Source organism: Neophocaena asiaeorientalis, unplaced genomic scaffold (assembly GCF_003031525.2).
Source record: "Neophocaena asiaeorientalis asiaeorientalis breed wild unplaced genomic scaffold, Neophocaena_asiaeorientalis_V1.1 scaffold43, whole genome shotgun sequence".
Classification (NCBI taxonomy): Eukaryota; Metazoa; Chordata; class Mammalia; order Artiodactyla; family Phocoenidae; genus Neophocaena; species Neophocaena asiaeorientalis.
The window spans coordinates 13,490,877-13,505,709 of NW_020173674.1; the positions used below are offsets into that span (position 1 = coordinate 13,490,877).

Consider the following 14,833-nt stretch of genomic DNA (forward strand, 5'->3'; position numbering starts at 1 on the left):
CTAGTTGCAGCGAGTGGGGGCTACTCTTTGTTGCAGTGCATGGACTTCTCATTGCAGTGGCTTCTCTTGTTGCTGAGCACGGGCTCTAGGCACGCGGGCTTCAGTAGTTGTGGCACACGGGCTCAGTAGTTGTGGCTCCCAGGCTCTAGAGCTCAGGCTCAGTAGTTGTGGCACACGGGCTTAGTTGCTCTGCGGCATGTGGGATCTTCCTGGACCAGGGCTTGAACCCATGTCCCCTGCATTGGCAAGTGGATTCTTAACCACTGCACCACCAGGGAAGCCCCCAATTTTTTTTTTAATTGAAGTATAGTTCATTTACAAAGAGTTGATGAATTTATAGTCCCTCCTAGAGCAACTAAATTTGGCAGCTGTGTTAGATGGTACTATTTTGGATGGGGTAAGTTATATGTGAGAGAGAGAGAGACAGAAGGAGAGAGAGAGGTGTAGATACATCAGAATGTGTTTGTCGTGCGATCTTTGGCCAGTGGTTCTCAAAGTGTGGTCTTCAGACCAGGAACATCAGCATCTCCTGCTGATGTGAGAAAGACGAGTTTCTGGGCTCATTCCAGACCTACTGAATCAGAAACTTGGGGTGGGAGGTGTGCAGTCTGCGTTTTTAACAAGCTCTCCAGATGATTTTGATATGCACTAAGTTAGAGAATACTGTTTTAGACCACCCAGGAACTCTTAACATCGCAACCACCACCTCCTCCCTAAATCTCTGAAGTGTACTAAAATTCCTTTGCATCATCCATCACCTTTATTTTTCCTTTTGCTCCTGTCCCATGTGTGATGCAATGTTACTTTAACTCTCATAGTCTCCTTAGGTTCCCCCTCTTTTCTTGTAATGTATTCTAATAGAAGGATTTGGATTTGAGCAACTTAGGATTCAAATTCTGGCCGGATTGTGTGACCCTGGGCAGATTAAATATCCTCTCTGAACTTCAGTTATAAAATCGTTGTTATGCAGGTTAAATGAGTTAAGCATCAGTTGCTTTTACATGTTCAGATGCTCAAGAAATGCCAGCTCTTTTCTCTCTTTCTCCATTATTACTCTGCTCAAAAAACAAACAAACAAAAAACCCAAAAAGCAAACAAAAACTCCTTTTGCCCATGACACATTCCCTACAGGTCATTTTCTTTTGTATCTGTTAGTACCGTGTTTTTTTTTTTTTTTTGGACTTAAGTCTTCATGATCTATGAAATCTCACCATGTAAAACTGGAGTAAACCAAGTGCATAAAAATGTGAGGTGCTGTATAAAGGAAAGGGTAAGGAACAGCTATTGTGATAGGGCTAGTGCCAGTTACTCCCCTTAGTCATTTGCAGCAGACGCAATGAGATTCTATTTTAGAAAGTGTAGTGATACAGAAAGTAGTTTGGCCCATATAGCAAGGGAATGGGATATTATCTTCATTTTTCCTGCACTGTATTATAATGATCTCTGCAAAAGAAACGATTTGCCTCTTGATAAGAGAGGGAGTACAAATAGCCTTAGTTTCCCCAATTCTAGGGTCACCTTCAATATTGAGAGGGAGCCGTCCAGGGCAGAAGTGTGTTTCAAAAAGAAGGAGAGCCTGATTGAGACAAGTAGAAAAGAGTAGAAAGTCTTTCTAAATTGACATTCACCCTTTTGACCAGTACCAAGACCTCATGCTTTGGACAGTGAGCAAGTTTGCACTGAGTTTTATTGTTTAAGGTCCCTTTCCAAATGTGTTGTTTGGTGTTTTGTTTTGGTAGCCGAGTTTCCCTTGTAAACTAACTTTTAATGCTGCTGTTGTAACTAGCTTGAAAGTTCTAGAAGATCAGGAACTGATTCATTCATCTACTGATGCATAACCAACCAAAAAACAAAATTAGTGACTTAACAATTTTATTATCTTTCATTGTTCTTTGGGTAGACTGGGCTCAGTTAAGGAATTCTGCTGGTCTTGCTTGGGGTCTCTCTGGAGTCATCTATCTGGAGGCTCATTTGGAGCAGCTAGGCCTATTAAGGGCTCCTCTCTCCATGTGGCCTCTCCAGTAGAGTAACCAGACTTTTTATGTAGTGGCTTAGCACTTCCAAAAGTGACAGTTCCAAGAGGGAGGAAGCTGTCAGTTCTCAAAAAGGCTTAATCCCAGAACTCACCAGTTTTTGTTTTTTTTTAAATTTTTCACCACGTTTTCTTGATTAAAGCAGTTAACAGGCTGGTCTAGATTCAGTGTGGGAGGAGACCACACAAGGGCAAGAATACCAAGAAGTATGATTCTTTGGAGTCCATCTTCAGATACTAGCTACTGCGGGGACCATATCTATTTTATGTACTAATATATACCCAATAATAGACACTCAATAATTATTTGTGGTTTGAATCAGTGGTTGGATGGGCCAATAGCCAGATTGGTGGATGGTTGACTAACTGCTCTTGTTGGTCTATTTGGGTGAGGCTTATGTGATTCTTAGGGCTGAGATACCCATGTCTCTGCCTTTATAGTACCAGTCCTTCTTCAACACGTCTTTCTAGGAAACCACCTTTGTAGGCATAGTGACTTGGGTGGCTAGGTGTTCCCTGCAGGTACTTTGGGAACTGTAATCGAGGGAAGAAAAAAATAATCATTTTTTATTAGACTGTACTGGCTACTATAGTTATGTTCTTAGTTAATCATAACAACCTTGTGAAATAGGCATTTCCCATTAAATTTGGACGCTGAGGTTAATGAACTTGCCCAAGGTCACACAGCTAATAAGTGACACAAGATGATGAGTTAAACTGCAGTTTGTTTCTGAAGCTAAAGCATGGACTTACCTCATATATTAGTTATTCAGTTTCCCTTTGTTAATCTCAGACTGTTAAGATGTGTCAGAGGATTTCTCAAAAGCAGCACTATTAACATTTCAGGCTGGATAATTCTTTATTGAGGTGGAGGAGGGGGGAGCTGTCCTATGCATCATAGGATGTTTAGCAGCATCCCTGGCCTTTACCCACTAGATGCCAGTGTACTCCCCCCACCCAGCTGCAACTACCAAAATGTATCCAGACATAGGTTTCCTGGGGGGAACCCCCTCCCATTGAAAACCATTGATAAGTTATTTCATGATTTTCTGTCCCCTGACCTTGCTGTTTTTTGATACTACATTTCACAAGGAACTGGCAGTGGCTTCAAACTATCTTATTTTTATAATAGTTATAATCGTACTGCCTGGTTCTGATGCTCTTGAGTCATGCCTTTCTCTCATTGCCTCTCTTCTCTGTTGCCTTGTCTTTTTGCTTTTGTCTGATTTTGCTAAATAAAATGCAGCTGGATAAAGTGTAAGGACTTTCTACCCAGGTATCGATTCAGCAGGCATTCAGATCTGTGAGATTATAACCATTAGTGCTAGAGAAAAGAAGGCAATTTAGATCTTCTAATTATAGTGGAGTGGGGGGGGGATGCATAATATTTAGGAAGCTGGAAATTAAATGGCTTCCAGGCTTCACAGAGTTAATCTTCATGGTAGTACTGATTGACATGCATGTGCAATTCTTTTGGGAAACGGGGGAGGAGAGTGGAAATTGCAGGTTTTCTCCTAATTGTAGTTTAGGTGTCATTTATGACAATTTCGTGTTGTCTAGACAGAGGGAAATGGTAGAGAAATTATTCCAGTGGAGTCAAATGCTGAGTCCAAAGGGAATCAAGAAGGTTCCTGAGGTCGGGATCAGGGTGGAAGGGCAAGTAGTATACCCCTAGAGGTGAATCAGTGAAAATCAAATGTCACTAAGAGAAGCAGTTCAGAGTGAGCCCAGGATATAAGAAAAGTGATTGTACTCTGAGCTTTGGGTTAATGCAAGGGCTGACAGTGGATTGTTTGGGGGCCCAGCTGGGAGTCTCTGCCCTCTTTTCTATTTCTATAGACTCCAGAAACCTAATTGCTTGAACAGACAGCCAGGAAGGCTGCCTCTTTGCCTCTGGTTAATAAATGCCCCAGCCCACTGTGCATTCCTTTTTCCTCATTCTCTTGTTAGGCTTCATTTACTAACTTCTCTTTGCTTTTCTGATGTTGGCCCTAAGGTTTTATTTCATATTGTAGAGTATGCTGTTTGCAGTATACCAGGGTCAGTAGAATGAATGGCCCTCATTGAGGGTTTTTAAAATTTCAGGTCAGGAATGTGAATGTGAAGAATGATCTGAGAAGAAATGTGCAAGGTTTGCTGTTATTGAAACAGTAAATGATTATATCATATATCCTTTGTAGTATTAGTAGGTCTAGAGATAGACTTTTTTGGAATTGTCTATTATTCTGAATAAAACTAGCTGAGGGGGACTTCCCTGGTGGTCCAGTGGTAAAGAATCCGCCTTACAATGCAGGGGACGCGGGTTTGATCCCTGGTCAGGGAGCTAAGATCCCACAAGCCATGGGGCAACTAAGTCTGGGTGCTGCAACTACTGGGCTCGCGCACCTCAACTAGAGAACCTGCATGCGGCAAACTACAGAGCCCACGTGCTCTGGAACCCATGCACCACAACTACAGAGCCCATGAGCCCTGGAGCCTGCACACCACAACTAGAGAAGAGAGAACCCATACGGCACTAGAGAGAAGCCACGCGCCGTAAGTAGAGCCCTTGCGTCGCAACGAAAGATCCTGCACGCCTCAATGAAGATCCTGCATGCCACAGCTAAGAACCAGTGCAGCCAAAAATAAATAAAATAAATTTTTAAAAAATTAGCTGAGAATTCAGGATTATTGAATTCTGTAAATCTCTTCTTGATTTGGGGGGAAACCAGTCAATTAGGATTCACTGCCTCTTTAAAAAATTTTTTTTTATTTTTAACATCTTTAATGGAGTATAATTGCTTTCCATTATTGTGTTAGTTGCTGCTGTATAACAAAGTGAATCAGCTATACATATACATATATCCCCATATCCCCTCCCTCGTGCGTCTCCCTCCCACCCTCCCTATCCCACCCCTCTAGGTGGTCACAAAGCACCGAGCTGATCTCCCTGTGCTGTGTGGCTGCTTCCCACTAGCTATCTATTTTACATTTGGTAGGGTATATATGTCAATGTCACTCTCTCACTTTGTCCTGGTTTACCCTTCCCCCTCCCCATGTCCTCAAGTCCATTCTCTACATCTGTGTCTTTATTCTTGTTCTGCCCCTAGGTTCTTCAGAACCATTTTTTTTTTTTAGATTCCATATATATGTGTTAGCATACAGTATTTGTTTCTCTCTTTCTGACTTACTTCACCCTGTATGACAGACTCTACTAACTGCCTCTTGATTAAAGTTCAAACTTGCATGTCATGGCTGCTGCTTGTTGGTATGTGTGCATGTGAATATCAGAACTAGCTCTGGAACTTGTTATTGGTATGATCCTACTCATCCTTTGGTGAAAAGCCACTGATCTAAATTCCTAGTTTAAAAATGTCTGTGGTCTGTGGGCAGACCTCCCAAGTCTCCCAGAGAGAAAGAATTGGAGACAGAGTAAACATGTCCATGTAGATCACCTTGGACCTTTGAGTTCAGATGCTGGCAAAAGTGAGTGTTTATTATAAATGGACGTTTCATAACTATAGTGTGATATGTTGAGGATATACAGGAGCTAGGCATAGTGCCAACCAATCATTTTACAATTGTATTAAAAATAACCTATCAACTATGCTCCGATATAAAATAAAAATTAAAAAAAAAATAAATAAAAATAACCAAGTACCTAACGGTCAGCAGAGGGTCCGCTGTTCTAAGAGGGGTCTGACTGACTTTTCAGGCAAGACTTTCGTATAGCCAGATACACAGTTGCACACCCCGTATGAATTGTTTCCACCTTCTTCCCTCTTGGTGTCTCTGATTATATTGTGCTCTGATATTTTGCCATCAGTTGCTCACTGCACAGAGACATTGAGGGATATGTTAATGTTTTGTAAGATGTTTGTCTGGTAAAAGGCTTTACTTTGAGCCCTGTGAATTGTTTATGCTGGATGATGATAAAATAAGGCTGATCCACACAACAGGCACTGTGAGCTCTTTCTGTAGCATGTCTGTTTTTTTCCTGAGGTTAGCCTTTTAGCAGTGCCACCTTGCCTTGGTCTGCCCCACAGCAGGAGCAGGAATTGCCTGCCAGTCTCTTCTGGCAACTGCATCATGTGCTGTAAGTGCACGCCTAGAACTAGGGGGCCCTGCAGGGATCAGATGAGTGCCTATCGTTGGATAACTTAAGCGATAATTGCCAGTGTGTGAAATGGGGAGGCTTGGATGCCTCTGCTTTAAAGCAGAGATGTCAATTTGGAAATCATAATAGAAGTGTCGTTGCAGAACACACAATTATTTTTTTACAAAGAATAAGGGCTTGTCATCTCCCAGCCCTGGCATGCGCCAAGGCAGAGATCTGGGGCTTGCCGAGCAAGATGCAGAAATGAAGGCAATATTGTATCCAAGTTTCTTTGGCCTCCCACCTCTTCATTCCCCTGAAAACATTGCCCTCTTTCCCCTGTGAGGTCTCTTTCGGCAATAAGCTGTCCAGGAGCATCAGTGGTAGTTTCCCAGGCAAGTAGCCAGCCTCTGACTTTATGACTTAACAAGCCTCCTAGGGAGCAGGCTGCACTGCATTTATCAGGATAACTATGTCAGCACTTTAACCTGAAGGGCTTAAGTGACCGAAGGGATGAAGAGTGATGTAAGCAGTTTCTGAAAAACTAGTTCCTTCAGGAATTTCAGTGTGAGTTTTTGGACATCTAGAAACCTTGTCTGAAAGTCACAGGGTCAGTGAGGGGCAATCAGATATGTCTTCTTGCTTATTTTCCAAGTCTACTTAGGCCTGCTGATTTATTCACTTAGATATTTATTGGTCTCCTATTATGTGTTAATTAGGATGTGAGTTTTTTTTTTTTTTTTTGGATGTGAGTTTTAATGGGGATAAAAAGATGACTTGGACCCAGTACTTGCTTTCATGTACCTTGTAGTCCAGTAGCAGAGAGAAGACGATATACTTACTAGGAACTGCAGTACAGGTGACTTGGGAGAAGGCCTTTTAAGAGAGGATTCAGATGCTACGGGGTGTGGGGGAAGAAAGGGTGAACATCTGGCTAGAGGAATCAGGTATTTGAGCTTTGAAGGAGTTTTACAGACAGAGATGGGGAAGAACTTTCCAGAAAGAAGAAATGGCCAAGCTAAAGACAGAGGTGAAACAGTGAGGGTGTGTTTAGTTTAGCTAGAGCAATAGTTCTCAAAGTGTGGCCTGGGATCCCTGAAGTCAAAACTATGTTTATAATACTGAGATGTTCTTTGTCTTTTTCACTCTCTTGCATGAGGGTTCAGTGGAGTTTTCTAGACACTACATGATGTGTAATGAGGTTATTACTCTGATGGCCAATGGAATGTGTACTTGTGTATTAAATTTTTCTCAGTTTTAATTTCAAATATAGTACATATTGATAGATAAAACCCATATAAACCAAAACTCTTTGGGATCATTTTTTTAAAAATTTTATTTATTTTTGGCTGCATTGGGTCTTCATTGCTGCACACAGGCTTTCTCTAGTTGCAGCGAGCGGGGGCTACTCTTCGTTGTGGTGCGTGGGCTTCTCATTGTCGTGGCTTCTCTTGTTGTGGTTGTGGAGCACAGGCGCTAGGTGCGCGGGCTTAGTAGTTGTGGCTCTTGGGCTCTAGAGCGCAGGTTCAGTAGTTGTGGCGCATGGGCCTAGTTGCTGCGCAGCATGTGGGGTATTCCTGGGCCAGGGCTCGAACCCCTGTCCCCTGCATTGGCCGGTGGATTCTTAACCACTGTGCCACCAGGGAAGCCCCATCAATACTTTTTTTTTTTTTTTGTGGTACTCGGGCCTCTTACTGTTGTGGCCTCTCCCGTTGTGGAGCACAGGCTCCGGACGTGCAGGCCCAGCGGCCATGAGTCACGGGCCCAGCCGCTCCGCGGCACGTGGGATCTTCCCGGACTGGGGCACGAACCCGTGTCCTCTGCATCAGCAGGCGGACTCTCAACCGCTGCACCACTAGGGAAGCCCCCCATCAATACTTTTTAAGATTGTTAAAGGAACTCTGAGACCAAAAAGTTTGAAAACGATTGCACCAGAGCATATAGTATGTTCAGAAGGAATGAGAAATTTGGCTGCAAGGCTTTGGATGTCAAGCTGAGGAATTTGGATTTTATTTCCTAGGTGGAAGGGAGTTATTCCTTTGGGTTTGGCTTCCCTGAACTGAACTAGCAGATGTCACCCAGACATCAGAGCCAGACTGGGAAATTACTCTTCAGGCATGGGGCACCAGCATCTTAGCTTCTAAGAACAACTTTCCTTATCAGTATATATAGGTCACAGTTTTAGCAATTGATTGTTTCCAGTGATTGGAGAAGGTCTGTACTTGTTTGTTGGCTTTAGTTTGTTGATTTTCTCTGTGATTTGACAATTAGTTAAAAGAATATCTTTAGGATATAGTTGTTTATTAAGGAAGAGTTGTCACTGGCTTATTTATTTGTCTAGACTGGTACCCAAACTTTCTCCTTCTCTACCCCGATACCCATTGAATTTGAAACAAAGGTTCTTTTCTTTTTTTTTTTTCCAGCCGCGCTGTGCGGCTTGTGGGGGTCTTAGTTCCCGACCAGGGATGGAACTCATGCCCCCTGCAGTGGAAGCGCAGAGTCCTAACCACCGGACCACCAGGGAATTCCCCAAAGGTTCTTTTCTTTTGGGTAACCCATCTCATCTGCCCTGACAACTTTGTTCTTTTCCAGAGCTTTCTTCTACTACTATTTTTTATTGTTTTCCTAGTCATCAAAGGATACAGCTGATATAGGGAACTGTTGTACATATTCAGAGTATTAATTAAGGAAGGAAGAAATAGTTGTACTCATTTAAAATATTAGGAATTTTACAGCTTGGATTGTGTATTGACTTATATTTTAGTAGGGCTTAATATTAATTTTTGATAACTTATTCTAGTGTGTAATACTTTGATTTCAAGCTTTTCTGTTACATTCCTTAGTGACTCCACCTTATCTTTCAAGGGATTTTATGTAAGCAAATGTTTTAGAGCACAGGTGGGCAGATTTTTTTCTGTAATGGGCCAGGTAGTAAATATTTTAGTCCTTTCCCTATTAGGTCTACTCAACTCTGCCTTCCTAGCTCCAAAGCAGCCACAAATGATATTCTTTTTAATTAAAAAAAATTTTTTTTAATTTATTTTTGGCCGCGTTCGGTCTTTGTTGCCACACACGGGCTTTCTCTAGTTGTGGTGAGCGGGGGGCTACTCTTCGTTACGGTGCATGGACTTCTCATTGCGGTGGCTTCTTTGTTGCAGAGCACAGGCTCTAGGCACGCGGCTTCAGTAGTTGGAGCACGCAGGCTCAGTAGTTGTGGCACGTGAGCCCTAGAGCGTGCCGACTTTAGTAGTTGCTGCACGTGGGCTCAGTAGTTGCAGCGCGCGGGCTTTAAGGCACGTGGGGTCAGTACTTGGGGTGCACGGGCTTAGTTGCTCCATGGCATGTGGGATCTTCCCAGACCAGGGATCGAACCTGTGTCCCCTGCTTTGGCAGGCAGGTTCTTAACCACTTCGCCACCAGGGAAGTCCTCACAGACAATATTTAAATGGGTGGTTGTGGCTGTGTTTGGATAAAACTTTATTTATAAAAATAGGCAGCTGGCCCAGTACCTGTAGTTTGTCAAACCTGCTTTTTAGAGGCAACTTGCTATTTGAAGAAACTCTTTTTAAGAAGTGAGTAATTCTTTTGAAAATGAGTAGTTTTCTCTTTAGTTTTCAGTGGTTTACTTTTAGATTTTGTATATTGGATGTTGTAAATTTTGAAATAATTTCAGACTTGCAGAAAAGTGGCAAAAATAGTGCAAAGAATTCCCATATACTCTTCACCCACATTCCGTAAATATTAACATTTTACCACATTTGCTGTATCATTTTCTTTCTTTTGCTCTACCTGTATGTGAATATAGTTATGCCTTTATTTATAGTTTTTGTATTTTATAATTTGTGATAATTATATTCTATAAATATTGAATTTTCTTAAAATAGTGTATAGTTTGATAGAACAGTGGCCTTTAGACTTAAAAAAAAAACAACCTCTGTTAGTAAAAGGCTTTTGAGCAACCTGTGTGTGTGTGCGTGTGTGTGTGTATGTGTGGCATTATGGTTATACATTTTAAATCAAAAGTTCTATTATTTTCTTCCTGTTCTCCAGTGGATCAGAAGAGCAGAACCCCTGATGTACCTCACTTGAACACCACTAGTTCAGAGAATAAACCCGGCAAACTTGTAAAGAAAGGTTTTTTTTTTCTCTGTCAGAGCTTCAATGACTCTTTAAAACATTTCTAAATAACAGGTCAGAATGAAATGGTAGCTTCAAGCTTGAACAAGCTTGTCTGAGCCCATCCTAAGTCCTACCTGACTTCATATTACTCAACTACTTGATTGATCATTGTCAAGTGAAATTTGTGGTGGCCAGAGGAGAAAGCGCTCAGCTGCCATTCCATTCCTTTTTCTTGTGTCATTTCCCCATCTATGGCTCTTTGCAGGAGGCTAACTGTTAGAGAGAAAGATCTTTCTTTGAGTTTCCTAGGAGTGGTGGTGATATTTACTCGTTATTTCTTTATTCAACACCAATTGGCAAAGTGTTTTGTTTTGTTTTGTTTTGTTTTGCTGTACGCGGGCCTCTCACTGTTGTGGCCTCTCCCGCTGCGGAGCACAGGCTCCAGACGCACAGGCTCAGCGGCCATGGCTCACGGGCCTAGCCGCTCCGCGGCATGTGGGATCTTCCCGGACCGGGGCACGAACCCGTGTCCCCTGCCTCGGCAGGCGGACTCTCAACCACTGCACCACCAGGGAAGCCCCTGGAGAAGTGTTTTTTAATCCTTCAGATAGTGTTTGTGTTGTAACTGTAGAGAACTTAATGTTTCATCAGTGATACATGTATGGGGTGCTATTCACAGTAATTGGCTCTCCTGATTTTGTGTATTAGCAGTTAACATGCCATATGTGTATGACTTGCTAGTCCACTGTATTGCCTGAGGAGCAAATGGTGCCAACAGATTCTAGTAAGTAGGCACAGGGGTTATATATATGTTCCAAAAGAACCTCATCAGGGACTCCCCAGAGACAAAACTAAACATTTTGGTGTAACTCTGTTTTAAGACGCCTTCCTAATTAAGGTAAGAATTTAGGGTGGGAAGTAGAGTTTGCGGGATTATAAAATGGAATCATTAAAATTGAAATTGTGTAAACCAAGCTCTTCTGGTTCAAGAATCTCCTTCACAGCATCTCTAAAAAGTCATCTCATTTCTTTGAGTACTGTCACTGCCTTGGCAGAGTAGTGGGTAATATTGGCCTCCTAATTTGGCAGGGTCATTTTTCAGGCAGAAGTACTTAAGAAGGATATATACTGGTCACTCTGGAGGATGCCTCTTGTCAAAGGGCCTCTGCTTATTAAGCAGACATTTGGAGGGTAACACGACAGGGCTCAATGAAATTCAAGACTCATTCCAGAACCCTCTGGGATAGAACAAGCTTCTGGGTGTTCCAGGGCAGTCAGCTGCTCTCAGATCTTGCTTCTGTTCTTCAGCTCCCGCCTAATTCCTATAGGACAAATTTATTAGTAGTGAATATATGATGGCCTAAATTGATACTCTTTTAAAATTTCGCTTCTCTTCTTTCTCCAGTCTGTGTACCTCTCACTATCCCTTCCTCTCACAAATAGTCCGTATTTCAAGATTCAAAGACATGCCATTATTTTATGTGCTCCTATGATAGAAAAAAATCTTGCCAATTAAACTGCGTCACACAATTATAAAATGTATCCTAATTTCAGACACATTAAAACGTTGGGGGGGGGAAGCGTGTCTTAGAATTGATGAAACACAGCATTTCTGCTGCTGTAAACAGTGGTATCATTGAAGATTCAGGTTTTCAACCAGAGAGAAGTTGTTTTATTGCTTTCTTCTCTTCCTCATTGGTTTTATTGTATTCACTCCCTTCAGTGGTAGGACTATTTAACTTGTCCTAAGTGTGGGGATTATAAGCCTTGTCTAGATCCAAAACATCATGTAACAGTTATTTTCCTGGGTGGGAAAGGTAGCAAGCCAGGTTGACAGGGCCTCTGTTGTATCTCTTTCCCAGGCTGTTAGGGAAAATGCTTCGGTGAGCCAGTCGCTGGGATAAAGTGACTGCACATGACTATACCTAAAGCCAGCTGGTTTTAATAACAGTGAATTGAATTAACTCAATTGGAAAAGATTGGTAGCTGCTGTCCTTATCCTGCAGATGTGCTTTAAAGAGTCCAGCAGGGAGCTGGAGACCTGCTCCTGGTAGAGCCAGGCAAAATGCTGCTGGAGAGGAACAATATGCATTTCTTTCTGAGTCCACTTCCTTTGAAACGTCTTCTATGGTAGGAGCTTGATTGGCTGCCAAGGCACATTTGAGTTGGGAAGCAGTGTGGCAGACATGGCAAACTGGGGGGCCCCGAACCATGTTTGTCAGATGTTTGTCAAACTGGCCTTTCCTGTACGAAAAGGAAAAAAAAATGTTTTAGCTAAAATGTAACAGGAGATTTCATGCAAAAGTCCAGATTTTTGGCTTCCCTTAAATAAATGGGAAGAGCCAGTGTTACTGGACCTGCATTCTAGTTGGGACTCACACTGGATACATGTACATAGTGGTTTGAAGCATTTTGGAGTTGACAGGCCTTCACTGGAGTCCTGGTGCTATCGCTTGGTAGCTGTGTGCTGCAGTGCAATACACTTAACTTCTAGGCCCATTGATCTCATGTATGTATAGTAATGCTTACCTTTTCAGGCTGTGGTGAGGTTTAAATAAAGAACTACATGTGAAGTGCTTAGTATTTGCCTGACACTAAAAAAGTGCTCAATAAAATATGTGTGTAACACATATGATCATTGAATTGACAGTTGGGCTAGATTATATAATTAGAGATTTTTATCAGTTGTTAAGAGAGCCGTAGGAGTACTCACAGAAAGGGTGTGGGCAGAGCAGAATGTGTAGAAGATAAGGGGCTGTGGATTAGGATGACATGCAGGAACTGAACACCAAGGTAAATGTTGGCACTACATGATAGTCTCTCGGTATGCCTCATTTTCCTCTCCCATGTTGATCCCAACCTCCTATTTGTCTACTGGAGGTACTGGAAATAGAAATAAGATCATGTCTCTACTGCACTGACGGAAGAGCAGTATTCACCATGATACAATGGCCATATCCAGCGTGGGAGCTCTGGAGCTCTTCATTTACTTATGCCTCTAAGTGCTTATAGGAAGGGTGTGATCCCAGATAAGAGGTGTTAGCTAGCTGCAAAGGGGGATGTTATTTATCTCTCCCCCCATTTTTCCTTATGAATGACCTCTGAGTTGGTAATTGACAGGGATTATTGCCATTTTTTTAATCTCTGCTAGGAGGCTGCTGGAGTCTTCCCTCATTTCATTATCCCGTTATGATGGAGCAGGATCCAGAGAGCACCCAATTTACCCAGACCCAGCGAGGTAAGGCCAAAGTGAGAAATGGCACTAGGTGGGGGGGAGGGACTGCCCTTGGGGTTGCCAAGCTGTTGGAAGCCCCATTCTGTGCCTCTCTGGTCCTGGTGCTCTTTTACTCTTCAGTTACAGTTTTGAGACAGGTGGTTCAGGTGATTGGGAAGTATTACAGGTAAGTGAACAGAGCCTCTGGTGACAGAGGGTTATGACTGAGCCCGTGTCCTTTGGGGCTCATTTTTGTAAGTGGGACACTAGAGGAGGGACCTGAGGAGGTCATTGGCAGAATCACAGGATATTTCTTTTCTGCTCATCAGAGAGGCTGTTGCCATTCAGATGGACAGCCAAAAGGGAAACAAAAGTTTTTTTATTAATAGGGAAATCACTTACAAATTAAAAGCAAACAATTCTCTCTCATTTGAGAGAAAATTTAGAACATGAAAAGGCGGAAATCAAGTTCATTCAGATGTTGAAGTTTTGGAGACTATATGACGGAAGAGATGACTGACAAAAGGGTAACTGAATAAAACAAGTTGACACATTATTAAAGTGCTTGCCTTACCCCCATTAGAAGACATTTGAAAAGTTCTTGAAGAGATAAAAAAAAAAAAAAGAATTCAGATGAGTTTAAGGCCCACCTTTACCTTATACTGGTAACTCAGGACCGAGGATGGGGTGTTGAGTTGTTATATAACATTTATTTATAGTGAGCAGCCCTTTGGGGTTGTCACAGCAGGACTTAATAATTCTGTTAATGATCCGAAAGGGGGATAACCTGCACATTCTCTAGCAACAGCAGACCGCACATTGTGAGGCTTTGCCAAAAGAAGAAGGTAATTTATAATGGTGGGGTTGAAGTTAACAGTGTAGGTCAGAAAAGGCTAAATGAGCTTTGCTGTAGATTAAGAATTTCAAGTCCAAGGTTTTTGTTTCCAAGGTTATTGAGTGATTTTGTTGTTACTACAGTTATGTCATGATACTGAGCATTCTTTCTGAGATACTAGTGAAAAGATTCCCTGTTATCCTCTTACTTCCTTTTCCGTACCCCAGAAATGGCAGATCAGGGAACATGGGGATTGATGACTTTAAAACGGGCAGGCAACTTAGATGATGACTGAAACAAGGAAGTTTATGTTAGTCTCTAGTCATATTTGAAAGTAACAAGCCCTAAATAAGGAAATATTTTGCATGAATCAAATTCTTTGAAACCCTGAGAGAACTTCTTGCTGTGAAACAGTTTCTTTTAGGACAGTAATGGGAATCTCATCCCCAGAATTTTTAACCTGACAAAGTTTAACGGTGACTCTTAAAGACCATTATTTGTCCTCCTTTCATGTAATAAATTTGTTATTTATTCCTACTCAGATCTCTTTATCACAGA

The 14,833-nt window shown here is 42.1% G+C and overlaps 1 protein-coding gene across 17 annotated transcripts in view; it reads left to right on the forward strand.

Annotated features, from left to right (window-relative positions):
* Window positions 1-14,833, forward strand: part of AMBRA1 (autophagy and beclin 1 regulator 1) — a 173,906-nt gene that overhangs the window by 46,170 nt on the left and 112,903 nt on the right. For 15 of the 17 annotated variants that reach the window (XM_024749565.1, XM_024749566.1, XM_024749561.1 and 12 more), the window contains one exon: window positions 13,378-13,464. The exons of the other annotated variants lie outside the window; for them this stretch is intronic. In XM_024749565.1, the coding sequence (XP_024605333.1) occupies window positions 13,378-13,464 (87 nt within the window). The remainder of the gene's footprint in view (window positions 1-13,377; window positions 13,465-14,833) is intronic. 17 annotated transcript variants of the gene reach the window in all.